Source organism: Laccaria bicolor, genomic scaffold, assembly GCF_000143565.1.
Source record: "Laccaria bicolor S238N-H82 LACBIscaffold_3 genomic scaffold, whole genome shotgun sequence".
NCBI classification, from domain to species: domain Eukaryota; kingdom Fungi; phylum Basidiomycota; class Agaricomycetes; order Agaricales; family Hydnangiaceae; genus Laccaria; species Laccaria bicolor.
This window is the reverse complement of record NW_001889874.1, coordinates 2,055,830-2,082,274: the sequence shown is the minus strand read 5'-3', so window position 1 is coordinate 2,082,274 and position 26,445 is coordinate 2,055,830. Positions and strand designations below refer to the sequence as shown.

General features: G+C 48.4%; 9 protein-coding genes across 9 annotated transcripts; 3 read left to right on the top strand and 6 right to left on the bottom strand.

Annotated features, from left to right (window-relative positions):
- Positions 1-224: 224 nt before the first annotated feature.
- Positions 225-2,577, bottom strand: LACBIDRAFT_171620 (uncharacterized protein; the record flags this gene model as incomplete). The annotated part of the gene is made up of 10 exons (XM_001875776.1): positions 2,379-2,577; positions 1,955-2,330; positions 1,822-1,866; positions 1,685-1,767; positions 1,482-1,629; positions 1,334-1,425; positions 1,060-1,276; positions 958-1,007; positions 629-908; positions 225-519 (listed from the first exon to the last, which is right to left on the bottom strand). Coding segments are annotated over exons 1-10 (1,617 nt in total), but the record flags the coding sequence as incomplete, so codon positions are not given.
- A 5,706-nt stretch (positions 2,578-8,283) lies between these two features.
- On the bottom strand, positions 8,284-9,073 carry LACBIDRAFT_322864 (uncharacterized protein; the record flags this gene model as incomplete). The annotated part of the gene is made up of 2 exons (XM_001875775.1): positions 8,284-9,015; positions 9,071-9,073. The coding sequence occupies 2 exons, from the start codon at positions 9,071-9,073 to the stop codon at positions 8,284-8,286; spliced, it is 735 nt and encodes a 244-aa protein (XP_001875810.1).
- A 1,055-nt stretch (positions 9,074-10,128) lies between these two features.
- Positions 10,129-11,826, top strand: LACBIDRAFT_309035 (uncharacterized protein). Its single transcript, XM_001876193.1, has 10 exons — positions 10,129-10,162; positions 10,212-10,264; positions 10,327-10,338; positions 10,390-10,477; positions 10,529-10,655; positions 10,709-10,780; positions 10,836-11,017; positions 11,068-11,570; positions 11,625-11,686; positions 11,731-11,826. The coding sequence occupies exons 1-8, from the start codon at positions 10,142-10,144 to the stop codon at positions 11,275-11,277; spliced, it is 765 nt and encodes a 254-aa protein (XP_001876228.1). The 5' UTR covers positions 10,129-10,141; the 3' UTR covers positions 11,278-11,570; positions 11,625-11,686; positions 11,731-11,826.
- A 1,990-nt stretch (positions 11,827-13,816) lies between these two features.
- Positions 13,817-14,521, bottom strand: LACBIDRAFT_161335 (uncharacterized protein; the record flags this gene model as incomplete). Its single annotated transcript, XM_001875774.1, has 2 exons — positions 13,817-14,371; positions 14,438-14,521. Coding segments are annotated over 2 exons (639 nt in total), but the record flags the coding sequence as incomplete, so codon positions are not given.
- A 400-nt stretch (positions 14,522-14,921) lies between these two features.
- Positions 14,922-17,404, bottom strand: LACBIDRAFT_177012 (uncharacterized protein; the record flags this gene model as incomplete). Its single annotated transcript, XM_001875773.1, has 4 exons — positions 14,922-15,525; positions 15,576-16,537; positions 16,589-17,156; positions 17,222-17,404. The coding sequence occupies 4 exons, from the start codon at positions 17,402-17,404 to the stop codon at positions 15,049-15,051; spliced, it is 2,190 nt and encodes a 729-aa protein (XP_001875808.1). The 3' UTR covers positions 14,922-15,048.
- Positions 17,405-17,941: 537 nt separating this feature from the next.
- On the bottom strand, positions 17,942-18,687 carry LACBIDRAFT_309030 (uncharacterized protein; the record flags this gene model as incomplete). The annotated part of the gene is made up of 3 exons (XM_001875772.1): positions 17,942-18,212; positions 18,270-18,319; positions 18,367-18,687. 3 exons carry the CDS (start codon positions 18,685-18,687, stop codon positions 17,942-17,944), a joined length of 642 nt encoding a protein of 213 aa, XP_001875807.1.
- Positions 18,688-19,366: 679 nt separating this feature from the next.
- On the bottom strand, positions 19,367-20,220 carry LACBIDRAFT_309029 (uncharacterized protein; the record flags this gene model as incomplete). The annotated part of the gene is made up of 3 exons (XM_001875771.1): positions 19,367-19,518; positions 19,574-19,693; positions 19,743-20,220. The coding sequence occupies 3 exons, from the start codon at positions 20,218-20,220 to the stop codon at positions 19,367-19,369; spliced, it is 750 nt and encodes a 249-aa protein (XP_001875806.1).
- An 847-nt stretch (positions 20,221-21,067) lies between these two features.
- On the top strand, positions 21,068-21,845 carry LACBIDRAFT_309028 (uncharacterized protein; the record flags this gene model as incomplete). Its single annotated transcript, XM_001876192.1, has 3 exons — positions 21,068-21,343; positions 21,396-21,531; positions 21,676-21,845. The coding sequence occupies 3 exons, from the start codon at positions 21,068-21,070 to the stop codon at positions 21,843-21,845; spliced, it is 582 nt and encodes a 193-aa protein (XP_001876227.1).
- A 74-nt stretch (positions 21,846-21,919) lies between these two features.
- Positions 21,920-26,418, top strand: LACBIDRAFT_309027 (uncharacterized protein; the record flags this gene model as incomplete). Its single annotated transcript, XM_001876191.1, has 14 exons — positions 21,920-22,123; positions 22,179-22,447; positions 22,500-23,006; positions 23,057-23,177; positions 23,229-23,594; positions 23,647-23,792; positions 23,848-24,742; positions 24,793-24,912; positions 24,965-25,118; positions 25,170-25,450; positions 25,501-25,755; positions 25,812-25,920; positions 25,968-26,154; positions 26,205-26,418. 14 exons carry the CDS (start codon positions 21,920-21,922, stop codon positions 26,416-26,418), a joined length of 3,828 nt encoding a protein of 1,275 aa, XP_001876226.1.
- Between the last annotated feature and the right edge of the window lie 27 nt (positions 26,419-26,445).

Here is a 26,445-nt window from a genome sequence, read left to right as displayed (position 1 = left end):
CACCCGACCAGTTCGATTGCGTCCATCCCGCTCAATTCCTCCGCCGTTGGAAACGGGTGCAAAAGTTCATCTGATCCCTCTTATCTTACGGCAACCCCATTCAATCTCAGTCCATAATGTCCTGCAAACAGGCACCATCTCCCAAACATGTTCCGATTCCTCGATCACTATGCACCACCTCCTACTCTCATCTTCCCCTTTGATACCATCGTCTTCCCCTTCCTCAAAATCCCCTGCAGCAAATGATGCGCTTTCATACGCTCCTTCTCAGACACCCCCACACCATCCAACATTCGTATTCGAGGGCAAGCTTGCATAATTAGTCCTCGGTATGCCAATCGTCCAATGTACGCCTCGTTCGGTAGATCTCGCCGGAATTTCGAATCCAGCTCTTGCCACCCTTGTGGCACTAACACTTTCTCGCTCTTGCCTCCCGACGTCCCTTCAGAGGGTTGCAAAGCCCCAGGCACGTCCTTGACGAGAAGCGGCAGGTACCACCCAAGTGTACACGGGTTCATCCTGTGAAAGATTATGTCAGAGCCAGTATCATCCAAAATAAAACCGAAATGATGTCAGCCGACCACCGCATAAACAGCTCCGTAGCCAACAAAATACATTAGAAACGCACCTAAAATCAAGCATTTCCACATCTGGCGTCCGTTGGAGTAGCCGGATCAGAGGCTTCGTGCTTTTCAATCGAGAGCCAATGATGGTCAGCTTTTGTAACCTCGTGAGTCCTTCTAGCAGCCGAACATCCTCCAGGAAGTTGTAGTTGAGATTCAGCACCCTTAGGTTCGGAACTAGCCTCGCCATTCCCTCGGGGAGCGCGGTCAACCGACAAGCGGCCAGCTCTAAATATACCAGGTTGTAACATGGTTCCTCCAAGAGGCTGGTGTTGAGGGGATTGCCTATGAAGTCTTGTAAATATCAACCAAAAACGAAATAGACATTGTTCACCAGAGAGGTACAGTCGCTTCACATCGCGAACATCGCGGGTCAAAAATTTTCTAATTTAAATGGGGATCAGCAGCATAATTAGATGCATCAAAATCTACTTACAGTCCTCGTCCACTCTGATTCCGTAAGCTGAGGTTTTCTAATTTGCTCAAGCGATCAACCTTGACTAGACTCGATAGCGCATTATTGTCCGCATAAAGCGTGCGAAGGTTGGGCACAGCGGCGACCTGAAGGTGACAGAGTCGATTGGCACTGACCCGCAGAATCCGTAGCCGTGGCAGAGGGTTCTTCATCTCAAGGTCCTTCAAAAAGTTGCCGTCTAGATGAATGGAGTGGAGTCAGACTCGAAGCACATAACGTGCGTGCTATCACGCACCGAGGTTTAGAGCAACCAATGATTGCAATGATGAAAGCCCTTGGACATTGTCCAACTGATTGTAGCTGATGTTCAGCATCTCTAAGCGGCTCCTGCAAAATGAGGGTGAATCTTCGTCAACTCCATAAGGAAACCCTGAAAGACGAACCACCGGCAATGGCCAAAATCAACGAAAGGAATAGAATTGCTTTGAAGGCTGAGTTTTACGAGGCCATCCAAATGCTCTAGTCCATCGATACTCGTTATATTGTTGCCGTCAGCCTTGAGTTCTCGGAGATGCCGCAGACAACCCAGTTCTCGACGTGCAGGGATAAGGGCGGGGTAGTGGTGCCATTAGGGGGGATTACTCACGACGCAGGGACTCAACCTCGTTATGACTTATGTCAAGGTTTTCAAGGTTGAGCAGGTGGCTGTACGATGTAAGTCCTGTAAGGCTAACAAATAGGGTCATCAATTTTACAGGACACGTCCAAACTCAGTTTCCCCACCTGTTACAAGCGACAGAAAGTGTCCTCAACGTCGTCGGAATTCCACTAAGCCAAGATAATAAATTGGTGTTTCTTGAGGTAATTTATCTGAAATCAGTTTCCAGCTCCGGGTAAGCGACACTAGAAGACTTACACATTCAGTGAATCAAGCCGCGGTAAAAACTCCTTAAGCCGCGCCAAACTTTCCAGCTTCCTATTTGACAAATTGATTGAACTGAGTTCCTCCCAATGCGGTTCGAAGGGTTGGATGTCTGTGATGACCTCCACTAGTCGATCACGAGCCACCCCGAATGAACATTCCGTCAAGAATGTTCCATTGGCCCTGGTAAAACTTCGCTTCGCAGGGGAGGGTCGATGCGTCTGGGATCTAGATAATGTCCTGCGCGGCGCATCAGCCTTGGAATTACCTGGGGTATCGTTGACCGGCTGTCGAGAAGCAAGGGGTCGCAATTCATCTGGCCTTCCGGCGCTACTTGTTTTCGAGGGAGAGTCGTCGTCAATCAAATCATCTGTTCAAGGCGTGAAGATTACATTGAGACGAATAGGATGGGGTAGACACTCACCCTCATCTTCCAGCGCGTGCATCATGTCCGCTATCCGCTTTGATCTGACTGACTGAACAACTCCGCTAGAACCACTAAGACTTGACTGCGACAATGCTTCCAATGCGCGGCTAAATTCTTCACCACTAGTAGAAGAACTAAGCCCTTGAATCGGCCCTTCATGTTTCCCATCAGAGAAACTCACAGACCGACGGTGACCTCGCTCATGCAAGGGTGTCTGGTACTTGTGGCGATGGGAATTCTTCAAGGCAGAGGTGGGTGTAGCGCTGTTGCTTTTTAGCGCAGATCGAATGACGGGTGTCAACGATGCTGGCGATGGGTTTTTGCGGCTCGGAGTGCTGAGATCTGGGACGTCGATACTTGGGACAGTCAAGGTAGCAACAAGCTGCGGATGATTTGAGGGTCTGTAAAGAGGACCTTGGAACTCCGGTGGACGCGTTTCTTCTTCGTCCGATTCAAAATCCCGAATTTCCTCTTGTGTCGCAGTGAGGTCCAAATCGTCGTCGGAGTCAGTGGTTTGGTCGCCATCGTCGAATCCAGTTGTGTCGACGCCTGTCATGATATCAACCACATGGGCGGATGCATCTGTTGAAAAGCTGGTAAGTTCCAGTTCTTCCGCGTCGTCAACCTCCGATCGTTCCTCTATTCGGCTCATTTCACCTCCGCCGCCAGGTAGCTCGTCAAAGTCCTCCGTAAATTCGCGAAGGTTGGGGTCCATCCCTCTTGAATCGTCGACTAGACTTTCGATATCGCCGAAGGGATCTTCACTCATTTCCCCAGCGGAGAAGCCAGTCTGGTCACCATCCATTGTTAGTTGTGTGCCACTCTTGATCCACCTCATCATAATTTTGTCAAAAAGCATATCTCCGTATCTATCCGGTAGAGTTGGAACATCTCCTGGGACAATTGTCTTCAGGTGGGCTGGGCCAGCATGTTTAATGAAGGAAGGTGCACTACACGCCGTGAGCGTCGTGCCGGATGCTGTGCTGGAGGACACAAATCGATTGAGGTCTTCATTGTTACGAAGAGAGGGATGTGCGGGAGGAGCTAGCGTCGAAGGCGGGGGTTGCGGTAACTCTTGCCGCGCAGCGCGTTGTGACGAGCTTATGCTTGGGGATGAAACTTCTGTTCGCAAGGAACAGTTAGAAAACTTATCAGCTAGCACTTGACTGCTATCATCATGTGGTTGGGCTTTTCGCGAGCTGGCCTTGTGCCGCGAAGAGTTAGATTTCGAGGATGAAGTGCGACGGTGACCTGGGGAGTTGATTGCACGTCTCGGATTTTCATTATCCTTTTGACTAAAGAAATCAGGATGAGCACAATGAGAAAGTTAAAATGGTGAACGCACCCATGTTGCCCAACATGCGTTGTGAGATGGGAAACATCAGAATCGCCAGAAAATATCCGCTTGTGATGTTTCATGTCTTGCTTAATCTGGTCCATCAATGCAGCAGCATTTTGACGATATGTAGAGGATGAATAGATGTTGACTTTCGATCCGATCGAGCTGGAGGAGGAATGGATGCTCTTGGAATTTCCTGGAACGGTTAGGAATGAATGGTTCGAATCTACGGTGATAAAGTTAAGACATATTTTCATTGAAAGTCATCCACGTACCTCTGTTTGTGGTAGATAGTCGAGAGTCGTCAGATTTGAGGTTAACAGGAGAAGTAGATGGAGAATCCTTTGGAGCACTAGCGACTGACGAAATTGTAGAGAAATCACGCGCCTGCTTAATCTGCTGCATGAGGGAGCGCGATTCTCCAACGTAGTCCTTTCCGTACAGCTTCGGACGGAGTATCGTGGCGCCTGCGCCTGCGCCTTCGCCATAGAAATCGGTGGCGGGACTAAGTTTAACACGTTTAGCACTGCGTAGATGATAGGTATTATTTGTAACGGAACCAACGGCCTCCGAGACACGAGACAATGCCTGGTCAAAGCTCGTGGGGGATGTCGTCGTCCCAGTCCCCGATGGAGTATTGATCGCGATTGAATCTACCATTGCAGATAAATGGTCCCGGGTGTATGTATCGTATTGAAACTGAAATAGGCGGAGACGGGGGTCCGTAGCCGGAGCACTGCGTTGAGGGAAAGGCGGGTTCGGGGTGCTTTGGGCTTGGGGAAATGCAACCCCGAGTCTTGAAGAAACATCCTTTGGCACTGAGAAGGTAAACTGACAGGATGCGCTGGCCTTGCGTCCATGGAATGAGTTCATATTGGGCATGTCTGTTTGAACTATTTCATCCCCTTTGTCGGCTGGTTGTGACGCAGGTGGCGGAGAAGATTTCACGCACGCAAGAGAATCAGTAGGAGGAGACGGTGGTTCGAACATACGTTCCAGAGGAAGAGGGGTGAAGAAATCTTTAATCAGGCCCTTCTTGTTCGCTCCTGGTGTTTTCAGTAGCAGCGGCAAATGCGCAACGTCATCACGGATAAGAAAGGTTCCTACGGCGCGAGATGTGTTGGCTGAAGGGCCACCATCTTCTTCGTAATCGCTATTGGTATGGATGTGTGCAGTTAGGGGGACCGTGAATGAGATAGACCGCGTGCCATAGGTTAGATCATTCTCATCGTCGTCGTTTTCGTTTTCAGGATCCAGATCTACCCATTCATCTTGTAATTCTTCGGTTTGCCAGCCTGGAGCAGACGATATCATAACTCCTAGCGGCGCCTGCCACAAATGAGGGCGCTAGAAACGGTGGGCGGGTGGTAAAGTGTGTTGAACTGTTGAATTTCAATTCGTTCAACGATGGTCACTTAGCCGACACGTGATCGTGTATCCCCTTGCTTGTTCGTGCTTGCCATTTGTCGATTGTTTATTGTTGACACTGAAGTTGCACTGAAGGCTGGCCGAGTCAAGTTCCACCAAGGTCGCTTGCAAGGCGAAAAGACGATGATACGATGATTTCTTTTTCTCGCTACAATCCCGGAGAACTTAGCTTTCCTTGAGACTCTGAGTGAAAGATGAACTTGCCGCAGGTAAGTCGAAATTCGCACTGTCTTGTTTCTGATACGGCTGATAACGAGGGCTAGTATCCCCCATAAATCGGAACAATTTAAGTTGACTTGAAGGCTAGCTGAGAGGGCGCGTTAACCGTGTCTGTAGCAGATACTTGCTGAATAATAGCGAGAGGAATTAGCACGTAACGTGGAGATCACGCAACTCATGTCATGTGTGTTCGTGCCAGGCGTCTAAATTGGTCATTGGTCAAGTCCTATCGATCAACCACCAAATTGTTCCAAAGGCTAGTGCTCAAGGGAACCATGTCTACCAGATCTTACGGGGAGGCTATCGATCTTTTGAATTCCTTGCAGTCCAATGCAGCGTCTCTCGAGGCCGTTCGAGCTTCTGGCGGTCGTTCGAGCCAGTTCGCCATACCAAAAATGCTCGAGTACTTGGAGAGGATCGGCTATCAGGTAGGTTTTCTATCGAATACTTTGGATTCAACACTCAAATGAGCACAAGCCAGATCAACTAAATGCACTCAACATTATACATATCACAGGGACAAAAGGCAAAGGTTCAACTAGTGCTTTCACAGATTCCATCCTTCGACAGGCGATGCCCGGATGGAAAGTAGGTTCGCACGTATCTCCGTTCTAGCATAGACCACTATCTCACATCCGACGCTGCTAGGATTATATACCTCTCCTCACATGGTTGCTGTGCGAGAGAGAATTAGGATCGATGGCGCTCCCCTCTCGGAGGTGCACTTTGCAAAGCATTTCTTTGAAGTTTGGGATAGGCTCAAGAAAAATGATACGGTAAGATGCTGCATAGAAATCGTCACTTGCTCAAGTAGTAATCGGGGCTACAGAGGGCGATGGAAGACACCCCCCTGATGCCTGGATACTTCCGATTTATAACGCTGGTCGCTTTCCGCGCGTTTATGGAAGCCAAGGTCAACGCAACAATTCTTGAAGTTGGTGTAGGCGGGACATACGACATCACGAACATCGTCCCAAAGCCTGTCGTAACGGGAGTCACCTCTTTGGGGTTGGACCATGTGGCTGTTTTGGGAACAACACTGACAGAAATTGCCTGGCACAAAGGCGGAATCTTCAAGGCAGGCGATTAGTGTTCCATGACATCTGACTTTCTGAGAATCTAAATCAGGAGGGCGTGCCTGCGTACACCGTCATCCAGCCAAAAGAAGGGGCTCAGGTGTTAGATAGTCGCGCGAGAGAACTGAAGGTACTATCTCCGACTGGATGAACGAAGTTGGCGAACTTGTCTGAATTATCTCCAGTCATCCTCTTTTACCATCGTCCCATTGAATCATGAACTCGACAAAGTAAAATTGGGTAAGTCAGTCACATTCCATTGCCTTTTCAAATTGCTCAGCCCTTTCAAGGCCTTGCTGGTCGACATCAGTTGCAAAACGCCAGCCTCGCTGTTAGTCTTGCTAAGGAATTTCTAAAGAAGCAATCATCTTTTCAGGACGATCAGGAATTACCGGAATCTTTTGTTTTCGGCCTCGAGAAGACCAGCTTACCTGGCCGTTGCCAAACCGTTGTGGATCCGAAACGCTCACAAGTGACATGGTATCTTGATGGAGCCCACACTGCCGAAAGTCTAGAATACTGTATTCAATGGTTCGCGAATCCTGGCGTTGGTTTTTCTTCAGATGCAAGCGGTCACAAGGACGACAAGTGAGGCTCAGCCATGGTTGCATGGCTCCACAGATTGACTTTTTGCCAGACAAGTGACTCGCGTTCTCATATTTAACTGCACAAGTGGCCGTTCTGGCGATAGTCTTCTGGGCACGATACGAAATAAGCTAATCGACCAGCTTCGGATTCAATGTCGCGAAGATCAGCCAGAATACTTCTTCGATCAAGTGATCTTCTGTACTAATGTGACTTACGCAGGAGGTCAGTTTAAAAGTGGTGAGTCTATTGTCACGCGTATGGAAAGCTGGCCTGACCAAACGATAGATTCAGACCTCGCAGCTACCGCCTTGCCAAACAGTGATCTCGAAGAACTCAAGACTCAACATCAGCTTGCGGTGGCTTGGTCGATATTGTACCCAGATTACCCTCCTGATTGCATACATGTCTTACCATCCATCGAGCATGCCGTGAAGGAAGTTGAAGGATCGAAATCGATTTCTGACAACTGGACCCAAGTCTTGGTTACTGGCAGCCTACATCTTGTTGGTGGCGTGATTGAAGTCGCAGGGCTATCAGAAGTGGCGTTGTGAACTAGCTCTTGCCTTCCATAACATATCTACTTGAGGTCATGACATTCGTAGTAATATTGAGCCCAAAGGATGGTAATAGATGGTAATACCGTGGATGATTGTATTGAAAGCCACTACCTGTTACTACTTCCAATTTGTTGAAGGTGAGCAGTATTTCGAATTGAGATCGATGAGTTGGCTGCAGATAACGGCCACGAAGGCAGATGATCGGAGGAGACGGAATCAAAATTTTAAATCGGGATCCAGATCGTCGATCTGATCGCCGAAATAGACCTCAACACGGAAAGACTTGGTGGGCCTCTGGCCGAAAGAAATTCATCCAACCATGGAAGGCTATATGGAATAATTGGTAATGATGGAAAGTAGTCTAAAGAGCTGTGTATAAGAAAGGCGAAGAAGTGCGAAGGTCCTTGCGATACTAAGTAACGACTCTATAATGGAATTCCAATGTTTAGTGCAGGGACTTCGACCTCGAAGTGGCGGATTTTAAAAGGGACTACTAAGTCTGCATTACTCGTCTGTCTATGGGGGACGAGTTGAGTGGCGGTATATAATTAAGTTGATTATCAGCTGTGGAAAAAAAAAACAAGGAAAAAGTCGACGAGAGTTAGAGAGACGTTGTCGTGCCACTGATGGAGCTTACATTTTAAAGTACTCTTGATTCATCCTCCCTACGTAGTCGTCCGATTCCCAGTTCACAGGTATGAGCGGAAACCCTGGGAAGGGTTCTGTTTCTCAAATCGCCGAAGCATATGAGCCTGAAAGTCGAGCGCGCCAGGGTCTGTTTCGGAATACGCAAGGTCACCTTCCTGGCTATCTTCCTTTCCTGGCAAGATCCACGGCGACGACGAGTACGAGGATCGCCTTGGAGTAGGGGATAGCCGTTCCGTTGACCGAGGTGCTGTGTTCGTCATTGGCGGTTGATTTTGATTGATGGGGAGAAAGCCAGAGATTTTGGTAGTCGGAGTGCTTTTGACAACCCCGGGACTTGAAGGCTTAGACCAGGGATTGGCATAAACACTGTAATTGGTTGGCTGCCGAAAGGTTGTTCGTGAAATGTGTTGATTGCTCCGGTCAGCCTCTGCTGGCATCACATCAGCAAGGCCGTATGGCACGCCACGACGGGGAGGGTGGGAGCCGGAATTCGAAGGACGTAAATCGGAAAAGGATGGGACAGTGTACATAAATGGTTCGTGATCTCTTATGACTGACGATGTTGAAAGCTTGAAATGATGGTTTGTGGATGGCGAAAACTCGGACGTAACTGGAGACATCTCAAAGAGAAGATCGGGCGAGAACTGACGTTCAACAGGGGAAGTGAGTGGCGAAAGAATTGGCCTACGTCGAGTGGGTATTTCTATGGGCACCGAAGGGTTGTCGCGGGAAATTGTAGGAGTATCATCGAGCCGCTTTAAGCTTCGGAGGGTCTAGGCGATGGGGATCAGAGCTATGAAGCATTTCTTTCTCGTGCGACTGACTTACCATGGTGTCGAGTCTGAAAGAAAGATACACAGAAAGGTGACCGGAGTTCTAACTGTGCCGATGAACGGGAGGCTGGGTATGCCGTCAGCCCCGACAGAGACGCCCGATGACTGTGTACTGTCTGAAAGGGTTCAAGCTACAGCAGGTCAACGGGAAAGTAGATGTAGAGTGAGGGAGCAGTGCCCGAACTCTATAGGCGTTCACACCAGCCCCACAAAGATGACCGACTGGGCGGTGTACGGTATACCGTGTAGTTGTTGGGATAAGTCGAGAGAAATAGGCAGGTCGATAGAGAAAGTGCAATATTGGGTTGTCGTAGACCACAACACAGAAGGGCGTGAACTGTGAAGGGCAGATTTCGTTCTCCATTTTAGTATTTGACATATAAATATTTTGCCTCCGATTGCATCTACTTTGCCTGCACGTGACTCAGTGTGCTTCACCAACTGTCAACACTCAATTGTCTAGGTGCATGGGTGTGATGTCTAGTACAAGTGTTTCCAAGACAGCGATGACGTTGGAACAAATCCACCTTGTTCCAGAACCTGCAGATAACGGCGTTGCAACACTTGTTGTAATACGATTCTATTGTCGTGATCATGGGAGTTACAGTACAAGGCGTCCAAATATAAGCAGGAACACATTATGTTCATGGTTATTCTTCACTGTGCTTGTAGAGGTGGTAGATTCAACAAATTTAGGCACGATCTTTTTTGGATCTTTTACTACAAAAACTACCTGAAAATCTGAGATAAATGCCCCTCTATTAATTTCAGAATATTTTTTGCGAAATAAAACATCAAGGTGTATCATTGAGTGGACTATCGGCTATTTTCGAGAAGGCGTTCATTTTAACAACTCCAACGTGATCGTCAATAATACGCTGCATTCAACTTTGGGTCGATGTGAGCTTTTACTACATTGTTTCGTATTGAGTGAGATAGTGTATCAAATGATTTTGTAGAAATTAGAGTTTTTGCTGGAGCAGTCAATGAAGTCACGATGATGTCATACGGATGGTTTACTACAAGATTGGCGAAGTGATTGCCAAGACACCTATCTCAAACCATCATGGCGTCCCATACTGTCAATGTCAGTTCTGCCGCCGACGCACGCACTCAATTACTCACCCTGAACATAGGTCTCTGGAATCGCACCATCCACTACACAGGCTCAATTACATGACTTCTTCACGTACGTGGTCTTCATGATCTTGATTATCGCGACCAGGCTGATCTTTCTTAATTTCGTCATAGTTTCTGTGGCAAGTAAGGTGTTCAGTCCAATACGCACCTTCATATCTAACATCCAGCTATCAGAATCACATCGATTAGCATAGAGGGTGAGAAATCGGGCAAGGCAATCATTGCCTTTGAGAAACCTAGTGCAGCAAAGACCGCGCTAATGGTAAGTGTCTATTTTCACCCATTGATGTCTTTTTATACTGAATGGTCGCAGTTGAATGGAGGTACTTTAGACGGATCGACTTTGTCTGTCACCTCAGAGGTCGTCCACCATGATGAGCCCCATGACGTAACAGGGGAGGGACATCCCATCGAGCAAACTGATAAACCACGTGCTGGCAGTATGTATAATCTCTAAGTTGTCGTTTTTTCAGCTGACGGAACCCTACCCAAGTCGCTGCCGAATATTTGGCGAAAGGATACGCACTTTCCGACCACATCCTTCAGCGAGCCATTGACATCGATCGTTCGTAGCGCCATGCTTCACAACTCGCTCATCTGGTTGAATGTTCTATCCACAGAAACGCAGGGGATTTCCAAACGCTTCCTTACCTATTTCCAGTCACTGGACAAGTCTGTAGGAGAACGCGCATTAGGGCCAGAGCAAACTATCTCGGGGAAGCTTCAATCGACCGTTGCATCAGCAAGCCAGCAAGCGAGGGCCGTTGACGAGCAAAAGGGCTACAGCAAAATAGCACAAGACGTAAGTCCGTTTGCTGCGGTGGGAATCTACTCTCATGCGACCTGACAAAGTATTATGGCAAGGCCGTGGCCTCTCCTTTAGGACAGAAAGTTTGGAACTTCTATACCACCACGACCAAGCAGGTCACGGACATTCACGAGGAGGCACGTCGCATCGCTGCAGAGGAAAAGGCGAAAGCAGCATCCAGTTCTTCGCCGCCTACCGAAACCCCTAAGGAGACTGCTTCTGCAGAACCTTCCTCTGAGAAGGTTCAAAGCTAATTTTAACGAAGGATACTGTGCATTAAAGTCGAAAGGCATCAACTTAGCGGGTAGTTATTCTTTAAATTGTAGGGTATTTGTAGAATGTCAAGCGTCACCATCCTGGTGAAAATTGTTTATAAATGGGCTCGTATCTTCCTGAAGAGTACCGCTGCATCGTCATCGTCTAACTCTTCGCGAGCTTCGAATTCCTTTTGATGCATGTGAGTCACTGTAAGTGGAGAAGAGGCCGTGTCGGGAAGCGACGACGACGACATCCCGAAGACAGGGGCGGGAATAATATGAAAATGGACCTGTATAGGCGTTCGATTCCTGAATTAACGAGTTGGACGAAATACAATGCTTACATGGGGAATGGCTTGGGCATATTCCTGATTACATACGACATTCAACGCGGTGTTTCCAAGAGCTGAGAATAAATCAGCTCCGTAGTGTAACATAATTCACGTATACCTTCAGTCAGCGCACGAGCTACCCTCGAGACAACTTTTCCCGTTGCCGCGGCAAATTCAGGAGGAAGGTCAGAAAGCCTAGAGATATGTGGTTTAGGTATGACCAATGTATGCCCCTTCCGCAGGGGAAGGATGTCTACAAGAACAGATGAAATGGGTGGATTTCTCTGTTCAAATATTCAACGTACCTAGGATGGCGATGACATTCTCATCTTCATATACCTTCGTGGCTAGCAGCTCACCACTGATGATGCGGCAGAAGGAGCATGAGTGGTCTTGTGTCCACTCGGGTGGAGGTGTACGCCCGACATGACTGCGTATGATGAACGAGGTCATAACTTCTCGTAGTGGGTTGAGCTCACGATCCGGCAGCATCCGAGCCACCTCTGTTCATCGTTTGCAACCATGTCGCGTGGTAACAAGGCCCCTATCGTCGGAATTCTCTCTTCTTCTATGCGAGAAAATTATGATGAATTTGGTGTTGAAGAGGTTCGAGAGATCATTCCGTTGAAACTTCGCCGTCTTATCGTACTCTTACTTGCCGGAACAGTACTATAAGAAAGTCGGCGCAACCTATCGGAATCCTCACTTTCCAGGAATACGATCATGTTTATTCATTTGGTTCAATAGGTATGCTTGATTTTACCCACCCGACTTTGTGTCTTTTTTCGGGGAATAAATTATTGCAGATGGTGGCAGATGGAACACCTAAATGTTTCCCGACAACCTGATAATCAAATTCTCCTCTTTGACATGGCGTGTGGTTCGTCTCGGCTAGTTTTATGCGTGCGCCAACTCACATCCACCGAATGGTTTAGGGAGGTATGTAAGCCTATCTACACCCTATGCGTTAGATTGCTCCAATCCCGCTGCGGCGTAGTGGAGAAGTGACATTGCCATTCGCGGAATGGTGGAAGGCTGGGAAACGCATCTACGCAGAATCGAGCGGTTCAAAGGAAACTCCGTTTATCGACTCACAACCTGCAACTGTACCTCTTCGAAGAAAGCCCCAGACCGTGACCGTTTCACTTGGACCGGAGTTCCCTCCACCTCGTGTAGCTGCTGCAGATCCCGTCAGTTTCAGATCCATCCTCTCAATGAACGTGTTAAATTAACAACTCATCAGTTCACGTCGGTGGCATACAAGGATCGAACGTCCCTTGAATGCTCGTCTCTCAGCTTTAAAGAAATTGCTGAAGGACATTTCCCAAACATCTACTCAGATATTTCCAAAGTTCCAATTCAAGTAGACAATATCCCAGAAAACGCCGAAGGCCAGCAATCACGGCGGTCCGTCGAAATGGTGATTTGCTCCTTTGCTTTACATCTGGTCGAAAACCCCTCCGAACTGTTCTCACTTCTTTGGGAGTTGAGTACATATGTACGATGGCTAGTCGTTCTAGCTCCCCACAAGAAGCCAGAGGTGAGCAAGCCTTATTCAGACGTTCAATCAATTCATCACGTATCTTCGTAAGATCAAGGAGGGATGGGGATGGTCGAAGTGGGACGTCGATACGTGGCAAGCATGCCAGGTATTGGAGAGTGCCGGGGAACTGCTTCGTGATCGGTTGGTTTCAGTTTTAAACTCGGCCAGTTGCATGGCTAATGTCCTCCTTTTATACAGAGTCCGTTGCCGCGTATATCGAAGCCTCAACGTTCAAAATGAAAACCAAACTCTGTGAAGAGGATGGTTTATCCATACACTCTTAGAAGGTGATGATGCAGCTTGATGAAACAGCAATAAATGCATTGATCCTAGGTGAGATGATCCATTACTTGATAGCAAATGAATTCAGCCAGTCGAATGTACGTCTTTGTCGCATCTCTGCCTTCCGTGGCGATCAGTTCCGCATCAGTGGTCCAACCATTGAGTTCTATAAGCAGCTTCCTCAGACGCGTCCAGGAAGTGCCAGATCCATTAATCATTGTTATCGGCCTATCAGAAGGCTGCCTATTACACCTGCCGCGAAAACACCAGTGCCTATCAACGCCAAGTCCCATCGTCTCTGAACAGTTTCTGTCAAAGAACTGTCGGGGGTAGCGGGCTTGTCCGCTTCATTTAGAGGCTGAGGAAGGGGTGGTATCGTCTCAGCCTTTTGGGAGACTATCTCCGTAAATGTCCGCAGCATGGATTCCTGTTCTGCAAGCCTCTTTTCGATCGCCTCCATGCTAACCTCAAGTCTTGTAGCATTCTCCTTGCTTAGCTCCTCAACCTTTCTCTCGAAAGTTTGTGCCAGCCTTCGCCGCTTCCAAGGCTCAACCGCCACGATTGCGATCACAAAAACAAGCAAGTTGAGGCCTAAAGCCGCCAGCTGGCCATAGGTCGATGCACTCCGGATTTTGTCAGACCAAACTTGCTCCTCGTGGTAGCGCGCAAGAATGCTGCGCATGAGTTGGCTGAATTCCCGTTCTACCGCATCTTCCATCTCGTTTACACCCGCCTTTGCCCGTGCTTCCTCCTGTTCGTAAAGGTGATCCTGCCGAACAATTGCTGTGAAGCGAACCACATCGCCGTCCGTCCAAGTGGATTTTCTTGAGAGGAGATCATTCACCTCTCTCTGGGAATTGGAGCGTTGGACAACAGCTTCTTCGTATGCAACTTTTGCCTGTTTTGCGGCTTTACGCGTGGCGTTTATTCGATTCTCTGGTTATAAAGGTTTATGAGATTCATGTAGCTGTTAGCAATTGAACTTGCCCTGTTCCACTACCTCTCGCTTGAGCGCCTCGATCGCTTCATAGCCTGTAACTTTGTTGAGCTGCGAACCAAGCTGGGAGAATGTGGTTTTCGTGGAGAGGGTAAAGTCATCCGCTCTATTTCGAATTGTGATGCCAGCCTGGTCAGTCCAGTCTCGAATGCGCTTTTTGACGAGCTCCAAGTCAGAAGGAGTCAGAGATTCGCGAGACTCAGCAGTTCTAAGTAGAGGGTCCGGAGTTGAAGTCTGTACTTCGTTGGATAGGTGACTGCTCCGTGAAGGTTCCGCGTGCCCCTCGTTTTCTTTATCCGGTAGTAGAGGTGGGCGGGATGTGTTCCGCGTCGGGAACGATGAGGAGAACTGACGGTGTGCAAGCAAGGTCCTCGACAAGCCAGTCCTCAGCATGGCTAACTGAGGAAATGTTGTCCGGAAAACGCCGACGACAGGACACTTTGCACATTTTAACCCTTCCATCCTCTGTCTTTCGCGTTCGATATGCTTTCAAGAAATCTAATCCATTGAATCTAGTAGTAATAGGACTGTACCGATGTCCAGGGCATAAGGATATTTTAAAAAATGTATGTACCGGGATGGACGTCATTAAGTGTAAAGTCCCAAATCCCCGTTTAGCTCCACACATCCAGCATGAGTCGTGAACGCTCCTTCAAGAGCTTCAACTCGGCCACACCCTCTACCTCACCTGATCCGCCCTTGGCCTCCCCAAGAATTCTCGCGAGAACTTCCTCGACTTGTTTGGCCATGTTCTTGGCCTCACCACAGATATAAACGTAGCCCTTGCCGTTGAGGATGGCATCTGCGATGTGCTCCCTGTCTTGCCATATCAGATCCTGCACGTAAATCTTGCTTCCATCCGGCTTGAACTTTTCACGAGAGAAAGCGCAATGGAGAACAAATTTGCCCTTCAACTCTTCAGTGTATTGAGGCCACTCGTCCTTATAAAGGAAATCTTCGGTGGACTTCCGGCAGCCGTAGAACAATGATATACGACCCCAATCAGTCAGGGCGTCTGGGCCGTTTTTCTCGATGGACCGACGGGCCAACGCAATGCGCTCTTGAACGAAACCGCGGAACGGAGCGACACCCTATGGCCAAATATTGAGTAAATCAAAGAATGGAGCATAGATAAACGTACAGTTCCAGGACCGATCATGATAACTGGGCTCTTTGGGTTTGTTGGGAGTCTAAACGTTGAGCGCCTCACGTGTATGGGAGCCTTGTAAACCGTGTCCTCCTTGTAAGCGCCACGAGGTCCTTCGACAAGGTATGCAGGAACAGCTACACGTTCTTCACCGTTTTCGCTGATAAGAGGGACAGCCTCTCCGTTGGTAGCGTGCTTGAGGTTAAGAAGGAAGTTGGATCCGACACCATGCACCCATTTCTTCTTGACGATCTCACTGGGAATGTTCTCGTGTTTGAGAACAACAACGGTGGCGTGGATGCTATTGGAATTGAGCTTAGGGCTGGATGAGATGGAATAATACCGAGGTTGGAGACGAGGCGTGGCGGAAACGATGATATCAAATGGTATTGTCCATGCAGCGGTGTTTTCCGGGGTAGGGATGAGGGTGATATCGTTACCAGCGGCCAATTGAAGAACCTCACCCAGTTTGAGGCAACCGTTAGCGACAACTTTGTGGTATTCCTCCTTGTTTGTGTTCAAATTTTTGAGGAATGCCTCGGCCTCGGGGGTAGGTGCAAACCTGGACAAAGTCCCAAGAATTTGACGACCAGCGACGGCACTGATATCAATATAATGCCGGACGACAGTACCGTATGTCGTTGGGACGGGGAAAGGAACTTTGGCAAGAGCCGGATCAAGTGATTCAATGCCAATAACGGTGTCCTTTTTCTGAGAAAGGCCGAGGACACAGAGGAGACGATCTACCTCTACGTCGGGGTTCAATGGCCACACGCCAAGATGGTCACCATGCTGATAAGTTATGCCAGATCCTTCAGTATTGAACTCAATGTGAACGCAATTGCGATCAGCATGAGGCTCGAAGAGCTCCCGAGCGACACTGATGGGGGCAGCGAAGGGGTTCTTGGCATCGTGAATGCCTTTGGTCTTAGTCAAGGCACGAGCAGAATATTCACCTTGGGAAAGAGGTTAGAAGCGAAAGATGGCAATCTCAGGAACGTGCTCACCGAGGTAGACCTTCTCTATAGGATGCGACTCCAGTTCCGAAACTGCAAAGTCGGCCGAGTCGCCACCCTGACCTTCCTCGACACCCATGGCCGTTGCGAAAGCTTCCCACATACCATCTTTCCACTCCAAGTAATCTTCTTCCATACTTTTATCGTCATCGCCCTCACCTCTTTCCCCAATGCGCACAGCACCCATCTCAGCCAAGGCGGCGTCGACCTTACGCCCAATGACATTGTAATGTTCGTAGGTTCTGTTACCGAGGCCAAAGATGACATACTTGAGACCATCGAGCTTGCGTTCTCCATTGGAGAAGGCAAAGGAATCGTCTTGGACGTTTTGGAGGAGCTGCACCGCATTATCCGTAGGCTCTCCCTCTCCGTATGTAGCCAACACGAAAAACGCAGCACAGTCTTCTGGAAGCTGATCGAGATTCTCAAAGTCGTGCTCCTCGGGATCACATACTAGTGAGGCGAGACCGAACTTGGACTTGGCTTCCTTAGCGAGGCGGATGGCATATTCTTCTGCGGTACCCGTTTGTGAGCCATAGAATATCACAACCCGCTTTTTCTGAAGATCAAATGATAGGAATTATGAACAACGGTTTAATATAACTAGTGGAAGAGCGCACGCACCCCCTCCTTCATTTTTGCGATGAAGTCCCGAGGATTACCTGATCCATTAGCGGCCTTGGCGGAGACTGCGGGGGCAGCCTTCGGTTTTGCCGCTGCGAAGAGAGTGTCGCGGAATAAATAAACGCCAGCTAGGACAACGCCGAGGCCAAGAATTATAACATCTGAAGAGGAAGAAGATGCCATTGTCGTTGCAGACAACGGTAAAGGTACAACTGGAGAGAAGGAGGATGAATTTGGTGCACTCATGATTGTGTGAGTGAGATAGTACCAAGTAGGGCGCTTTACCAGCCTGTCTTGAGGGGAGCCAGGGTGAATTTAAGGCAAAGTTTGCCGACGGAGAACGGATGAGCAGATGATGAAAGTTTGAAGTTAAGTTTGGACGTGGCCTTACTCTGGCCTTATTTATTATCTCATGTTTGGTTGCTCAAAGTCCCATGTAACATTTTACCAAGTCAAGCATGCTGCATCGTGCCATTATTGTGTCTGCGGCCGTTCTGCTCCGATAAACGTCAAAGACCCCTTGGTCCCCCGACCTCCATTTTCTCCCGTGTGCCCCAGGCTTGAGCCAGCGTTTTGTGTAATTCCAGGACTTGTTCACTATCGCCACCGACTTCGTAAGAATACCATTCAATGGCCTTCCGTGCCCATTCTTCAGTCGCGGTCTTACTGCGGAGGCGGACAAGTTTAACTGTTAATCGCTTCTCCTTCCTAGGTGTCCACTCACTCTGAATGGGCTGCGGCGATCCAAGCGGCGTCGGCTGCGAGACGCCCTCGCTCGCTCCAATACCCCTCTTCATCTTCGAGTGCCCATATCTTCCTGATGTGATCGATCGCTTCTTTCCCACTGATTTCGTGATTGCCCCAGGTTGCGAAGCGACCATATTCTTCGGATATCGTGGCTAACCGAATGTCAGAGGCGCGAGACTGCTCCTCTGGAATTGAGCAAGCACTGCAGGTACAATAGAAACCATAGTGCTCCGTGAGATATGCTCTTTACCCGAGTCCATTCATGTTAAGCCAATGACGAGAATAAGGACTGTCAACACACCGACGCTGTTCTCTCGGCCGTCTCAACTCCGTATAGGTAGTCAGTAGTTCCTGGAACATTGTTATTGGAGAATATTTTTAAAAATTGAAAATCAAACCTCTCCCTTGCGTATGGATTTCAAGGCGTAGACCACGAGCACGCCTTCCTTTTCTCTCCAGGAGTAAACAACGTTGAATGCACTTGAACATCCATGATTTAGGCGGGCCATCCTCGGAAAAATTCCAACACCATTTCCAGCCGCAACAGCATTGGTCTGAAATATAGCCAAAGCAACTTCTTCGGGGCTTTTTTCAGGCTCGAGGTGCTTCGGGAAGTTGACACAGGACAGGTTCATAAAAGCTGCTTGATCGGCAGAGTTCGTCTTTGCAAGAAGACCTGAAATTAACGCGGTTGGGGAGGAATTAACTGAAAACGACATTCTTCAGTCCTAAATTATACAGGGGCGTAAAGAGGACCTTTTACTTTGGAGAGGAACCACGAAAAGAGGGCGCTCGCGAATGACAAGTTCTCCTTGCTATTACATTGAGATTCAGAAGACTTTTAAGAGAGAGACCAATCACTTTTATGTCCCTAGCCGCTATAACCCCCTTTCCCTTCCCTGGAAGGTCAGCAACGAAAAACATCGCCCTACCTTCATCAGTCATCGGAATTCTTTCGGTTTGAACATCTGTATGTTGTATTTGCTTTGCATAGTACAGGACAGAAAGCGACGCTATGAGCAGCCCTATGAAGAGCAACCAACTCTTGAGTGATAGATCAGCGTAAGGCAAATGCTGATAAATGGAGTTGTGACTGACCTGACACCCAACTGGTTCCGAAAGTACTACAGACATTTTCGGCCCTGTATTCGCTCTGGATTTGGGACGACGTTGGATGGGCATGGAGCCCGGTGCTAAGATTAATGCGCCCAGGGATGATTGTGATTGTGAACTTAGTCTAAGTTCTGAACTACATAAGAGAAAGCGCGTCAAATCATGTGATATCGTTCAACGACCAAATTACAAGTAATCTTTGCGACTAAATAAATTATGTAAAATAGTAGTACAATGTAGATGGAGTCTTGAAAATGCACAATGAAAGCTGATTCGCCTTCAGCTTTACCTCGGTTCCAACTTTACAGCAAAAAGAATTGCAATGGTCAGCGTCACAAGGACTGTTAACGCTATTGCAATGAAACCTGTTGCCAGACGAGCAACGGGAAAGTAACCTTTTGTAAGTGCTGCTTGAATGGTGAAGTATCGTGCTACACCTACAAATGTCCTCTATTGTAATCACCTGAGGTCTAGAACAAGCGAGGTACGTACCAATCCAGAGAACCAATATCCCAATTGATACGGTAGAAGCACCGAGGGGCCGTATATATAGAAGGAGTCCATGTGGAGTAACTCCGTTTGACGAGGGAGCGGAGAAAAGTTGTACGAGGGCTGTCACATGTTGAGGATTAGCGCCATGGACAAACACCATTTGGCTCACCGACACCGGACGCGCTTATAGCTAAACTCGTTCTCATGTAGGCAAGGAACGTTCTCTCCGAAGCAAGGTGGTCTCGTGCGACACTGCCTGAATTCTCGAGGCGCAAAAATATGTTTCGAGGTAGGTTTAGCGGAAACCTTGACCGACGTGAGGTTGTCGTGTGACTGCTGCAGTATGGAGCAGGCTTTTGGGAGTCAAGTGGGTTGAAGTTTTGCCATCCCCCACCTCGATTGCCATGAGTATCAGAGTACAAAAGAGACGTTCCTGTGGAAAAATGGGGGAGCAGAGGACTACTCTCTGACTGTTGAGAGGAGCATGTCTTTGGTGAACCCTTGCCAAGGTATTGGAAGGGATGTGCTCTTGGCCGTGAATGATGGAGACCAAGCCTCGTTGATACTCTCTTCCTAGTCGCCTTAGGAGGACCAGCGATGAGAGGGGTGGACTCGATTGGTTGGTGAGGACGTCGGTGGGGGATCATGGTAATGGTATGTAGGCAAAGGGGGTTGAAAAAAGTTCAAAGGTCGCTGGCTGGTCGGGCCTCGAACGTTACTTGACAGACCAGTGATCATGAAGAAAAGATCATGAACCACGGGGGTCAATTGATCCTTCCACCAGTCTTCTATAAGCCTTTCATCAGTCTTGCCCCGGGGAGTAAATTAAAAAAATCATGTTCAAACTTAGCGCTTAAATATCTCCATGCCACCTCCCCAGGATCCTTCACTGGTGAATAAAGAGCAGTGCACAATCCAAGCTCGACTTTTGCTTGACTTTCATGTTGCTTCTTTGCTGGTCGCGGTCAAGATCCGCCCTTTCAAAATTACAAGATCCAAACGACACTGCGCAAATACAAACGTTCTCAAAAATTAAGGTATGCGCGCGTGTCGGACGCAGTTTGTCGTTGGCGCCAGTGGTCGGTCAAGGTCATGATAAGGGTCCTGAGACCTTTTTTGGAAATGACTTGCACAACGAGGCATCGATACAGACAATGCTACATATGCATTCAAGGTGGCCGTTTTTACATTTAGCTTATGGTTTATTAAAAGTATATGTGCTTGCCCTAGAAGATACATCCATGAGAGGTTTCTCGTTCGTTGACATGCTTTGGGGATAGCCGGTGGTGGCTGTACCCCGCCCCCGTCTCAACGTGCGGGATCGTTGTTGAACTACATAACTCCGTCGGAGCCTCTGCAGAATCTTTCACCGGTCAATAAAGAGCAGTACCCGACCCAAGCTCGACTTTCATGTTGCTTCCATTCTTCGCTGCTCGCCGTCAAGATCCATATGTCATATGACACTTGTGCAAATACAAAAGAATGAAATTCGAAATGTGTGCGCAGGTGTGCGCGCGCGTGACCGACGTGATCAAACCTGTCAGTGTCACTCTTTCAAGCTCTCATGTTATGTCGATGCTTGACCCATCTGATGAACAAGAGGAAAGGCCGCTGACCGAACCGCAATTAAACGCCAACAACCAATTTCCATTGGAAAAGGAGGCTCTGGTCAAGAAAAAACAAAAAAAGAAGCCTGTCGAGCTCATTAGAGAGCCTGGAAAGTCTCTTTTTCCAATCTCAAGAGTTCAAAAAATCATCAAAGCGGACAAGGCATTCTTACTTTATCTTTCATTAGTCACCTTGATTAACCACCGATCGACAGGAAATACCCATTGTGGCGAAGGATGCGACCTTTTTGATATCCCTGGCAACGGAGGAATTCATCAAACGCCTTTGCCAGGCCGGTCACAGCGTCTCTGAGCGGGACAAGAGGTCTATCGTGCAGCACAAGGACATTGGTGAGCCTACATTCGTCGAGATATTTGGGTGAACTTGAGCTTGCTACCAGCCACCGTTGTGAGAAGGGCCGATGAATTTCTGTTTCTTGAGGGTGTGTAGTTGATCTAGCGATTGGGATTTCTAGGTTCTCATGCAGGTCATAGAAATTATGCCTTGGACGACTTCAGGCGGACCTGCTAAACGTACGAAACCGAAGGAAAACACGGCATTGGATAAGTTCGTGGTGTCGAAAGGAGGCGAAGAGGCGGAAGATAGCGGTGGAAATGACATAGTTATGAATGAGGATGGAACGATGGCGATGGCAGTAGAGTAGAATCCAGGCGGAATCTGTGTTATGATGGGTTTGGTCATTTCGTCATCAACCTCTTCAACTGCGACGCCCAGATTATGAAGATCGTCACGACATTTCACCAGTCTTCTTCTGTTCTAAGCTCCTTCAAATGCCAACTTGGAACCAGAGATACCGAACACCTCGTCGTTGCCAAACTCAACAGATTAGATGTCTACTCTCTAAAGCCCCAAGGACTTCACCATGAATGTGGCGTTGAGATTTGGGGCAAAGTCCTCACGGTTAAAGCCATCCCACAAATTGTGAGCCGTCAACGTTCCCGATGACTCGTCCTTCTCAACGGTATGTCTGTTGAAGGGTTCGGCACGCTCAACGATTGTTCTTATGATCGCTCACCCCGATCCTGAACTCGTTTTCTTTACGTATATTGACCGTCAGGGAGACAATCCAGCATTGGAGGTTTCAAAGAAACTGTCATTGTTTGAGCGCATAGCACGCCCCGCCGAGTTCTTCAATGACGTTCTCGTCCACCCTTCGGGAAAGTTGGCCCTTGTCAGCTGCTACAGCGGAAAGCTCAAGATCATCCGTTTGAAGTGCGGAACATATGACAAGGATTACGACGTTCAGTGAGTAACTTCCTATCACCCCCTCTCGCTCCTTGACTCCTACACCCTTCAGGTTACCCGAGGTAAATGTGTTCTCGGTCACTTTTCTTTCATCTTTCAACGGCGAGTACGCCGTGGCAATTTTATACCTCGACTATCAAGAACGCGTTCAACTCGTTGCTCGAGATATTCTGGTCAATGGAGACGATATCACCGTTTCAGAGGAGCCATCAACCCTGCTGCACCCAACACCTATTTCGAATAAAACGCTTCCATTCCCTACAGAGTCTGTGCCACAGCTAGTTTCTGTGCCTCCCGAAGAGCTGGACGAAGACACGGACGTTGATGACGCATTTCTCGGTGGAGTCTTGGTCGTAGGGGGAAGGCAGATCCTCTTATTTGAGCTCTCGTCAGAAAAGAGCCAGGAGAAGCAAAGAGGAAAAAGAAAGAGACTGGAGAGCAGAAAGTCAAGTAAGGATGTGACGGAGATAGCCAAAGCGCGGGAAAAAGAAAAAGAGAGGGAAGGAAGACGACGGAAACCAAAATCAAGCATCGAATGGCCGTTTAGTGAATTAGCAGCGTAGGTTTCGTTTCTGCTCTTCCATCAATAACTTTTCTTAAACATTGCAGTTGGTGTGCAATTGATAAAGCGCCATATCGGTACCTTATTGGTGACTCTTTCGGGAGGCTTTCGATACTATCCTTAGATAAAGTACAAAGGATCGGTCTCGTTCTGATTCCTTTTGGAGAGGTGAATTTTCCTACGGTTTGTTAATCTTTCCTTACGTTGATATCATTTCAGGCTTCCTCACCCACGTCGCTGACGTACCTGACAAATCAGTTGGTCTACGTTGGGTCACACTCTGGTGACTCGCAACTCATACGTCTTTCGCCTCTACCAATTTCCTCGAGCGAATCTCCCACCCTTCCAATACCCCCTGAGATCAAAACGGTGTCTCCCAACCTTCTCGAAGCACTTGGGCACAGAAAAGGCAAGAGTAAAAGCGTTGCAGAGGACCACATGGACGAAGATCACGACGATGAAGATGATGCTTCGCAAGGCTACATTGTGGAGACACATGGCTCATTTATTGAGGTGTTGTCTTCTTACAAGAACCTTGCGCCTATTCTAGATGCCATATTAGTGGACACAGATGGTAGCGGTCAGGTCCGCTCTCTTCTGCCAGAGGTTATACCGGCTCTAACAGATCCCTGAACAGCAACACATTGTGACATGCTCCGGTGCTCGGAGCACCGGCTCCATAAACATTGTAAGGAACGGCGCGGACTTTCAGGAAATCGGTCATGTTCCCGGTCTTACTGGCGTGGTTGGAGTCTGGTCTGTTCGTACCATGCTGGAAGATACGTAAGCGACAGTTCATAATTATTGACGAGGATTTTTCACACAAAAGCTTTCATAGGACCGACAGATACATTTTAGTGTCCACAAATCGTAGCACCCACCTTTTTGAAATTGATGACAGTGGCTCTACCAGCACCATCACACCAGTCGACAGTACCACCATTCGGAGCCTGGTGACCACGGAGGCGACCCTTGCATTTTCGAATCTTGCTAGACGGTCCTCTGTTGGCGGCTCATCAGTTTACAAGAATTCGCCCCTTGCGGTCCAGGTGGTAGCTAGTGGCGCAAGGCTGCTGAAATCAAATACAGCTTTTGGAGGCTATGAGCTTGTTGCTCAATACTCAATGCTATCCAGTGTCCCCTACGGCCAGAGACCCCTCGAAGTAGTTGCTGCCAGTGCAAATGCCAGTCAACTCGTGATGGCGGCCAGTGGAGGGAAGCTTACTTTGTGGAGACTTGGGGAGAATGTTGACGCCCTTGAGATGATCGCTGGGTGCCAGAGGAAGGAGGGACCCGAGATATCTGCTGTTTCGTGTGCTCCACTGAACACTACCAAGCGAACATCACCGACAATTATCGTCTCGTACTGGCAAAGCAATACCATTGAAATATTACAGGTCTCACTGAAGGGTCTTGAGTCGGTATACAAATCTCCGACTTTGCCGGCTCTGGTCCGCTCGGTTTTGTTGTACAATTTCGGGTCGGATACGAACCCTAAGGGGACAGATCACCATCCTTATCTCCTCGCTGGACTTGCTAATGGTACAGTTGCATCCTTCCGATGGAAGGATAAGCAGTTGACGGACAAGAAAATCATTCCTCTGGGACACGCCCCTGTCAATTTGATGCCTTGCCAGGTGGAAGGCAGACACGCTGTATTCGCCGCAGGGAATCGAGCGACTGTCCTTTCGTTTGAGAATAAGCGCCTGGTTCACTCGCCAATCATGCTCAAGGCAAGTCACACCAATTTCTTGGGAGAATTCGATATTCAACGAACTTCTAGGACATCTCTTCTGCGGCGCGTTTGAACACTCCAACGTTTGCATCATCCTTGATTCTGTCTACGCCAACGGGACTTTTCATCGGTCGGGTACAGGGTCTAGGGAAGCTGCATATACGCAGTGTATGTGTTGAATTCACTTGTGCCGAATTTGACATTGACCCCTTCGTTAAAGATCCCATTTGGATTTGATAATCCTCGCAAAATAGCACATGAACCTTCAATCAAGGCTTTCGGAGTTGCTTTCACGACTATGGAACCCAACAGGGTTAACGATCCCGAAATATCAAGGAGTTCCTTCAAACTTTTGGACGATACATCCTTCGCTAGTCCTGTTTTCTTCACTTGGAGATGATGACATTCTCTGAGATGGTTTACAGATCTCTGCCAGTTCAATTGCGACCCTGACGAGGAGACGACGGCCGTCGTATCTTTCTCTCAAAAGATAGCAGGAAAACCCATGCCCTTCTTCTGTGTTGGGACTTACGTCTATAAAGCAGGCGAGGTGGAGCCCTCAGCAGGCCGTCTTATGATCTTTACTGCAACAACTTCAACCTCCTCCAACCTAGCACTCTCTTTGATGGCGTCCACAAAGGTTCCGGGCTGCGTATATGCACTCACGGTTGTACAAAACCAGATTGTGGCCGCAGTCAACTCTTCGGTCTGCTGTCTTGTGACATGTCCAGACCATAGCTGACACTCTTGTTTCAGGTGATGTTATTCAGGCTGGAGAGCTCCTCTGATTCTTTGTCCCCTTCTCTCATTAAAGTGTCGGAGTGGCATCATAACTATCTCGTCACAAGCCTCGGATCTTATGCTGACAGGGTGGTCGTTGGGGACCAGCCCAGCTCAATATCGTTACTGCAAGTCACTCAGTCCAAATTGATTTCCCAGGCAAGGGATTACGGGCCTTTGTGGCCCGTTTGTGTGGAAGCTTTGGACGAAAGACACATTATCGGCGCTAATGTCGGTCCTTTCATTTGGCTTCTGCTCCTGCATGGCATATGCTCACTTTCTTTCAGGATTCCTTGAACCTTTTTACCTTCTCGTTGGAAAAGGCGATGGGAAGGTCGCGTCTTGAGCGTGATGGGTGTTACCATGTCGCGGACCTGGTCACAAAGTTTTTGCGCGGTAGGTTTGACCTCGAGTAGGAAAAGTCACATCTGACTTTTCCTTAGGCTCTCTTTCCTCCTCGGACGCGTCAACCACGTCTCCCCTTACATCCGAAGCCATGTTTTTTACATCGTCTGGGCGCATTGGGGTTGTTGTCGATGTGAAGGACGAAGAGCTTTCCTTGCAGTTGACAAATATGCAACGGAACCTGGCGAATGTCATACAGGGTGTCGGAGGTTCCAGCCACTCAAAGTGAAGACCCTCATTACTATACCCAAGGATCTCGCTCACTGACCAAACAGATATCGAGCTCCTAAAACGACGAGGGGTACGAGCGACGCTGATTCAGGCGCCATTGGGTTCCTGGACGGCGACTTTTTGGAACAATTCTTGACCCATGTGCTTTCGCCTCAGCAGTCAGAAAAGGTGATACAAGGACAGAGTCCCCCCGAACGACTGACGATCACCCGGGAAGCGTTACAAATGGTGATTGAGGATTTGCAGAGTTTGCACTAATAACAATAAAGACGGAATCCTAACGAT

Bases quoted from the DNA above. Each gene is read 5' to 3' on its own strand.
- LACBIDRAFT_309035 (XM_001876193.1), top strand. From the start codon at position 10,142: ATGGCGTCCCATACTGTCAAT. The intron at 10,163-10,211 runs GTCAGTTCTGCC...CCCTGAACATAG, and splicing joins TGGCGTCCCATACTGTCAAT to GTCTCTGGAATCGCACCATC. The intron at 11,018-11,067 runs GTAAGTCCGTTT...GACCTGACAAAG, and splicing joins ACAGCAAAATAGCACAAGAC to TATTATGGCAAGGCCGTGGC.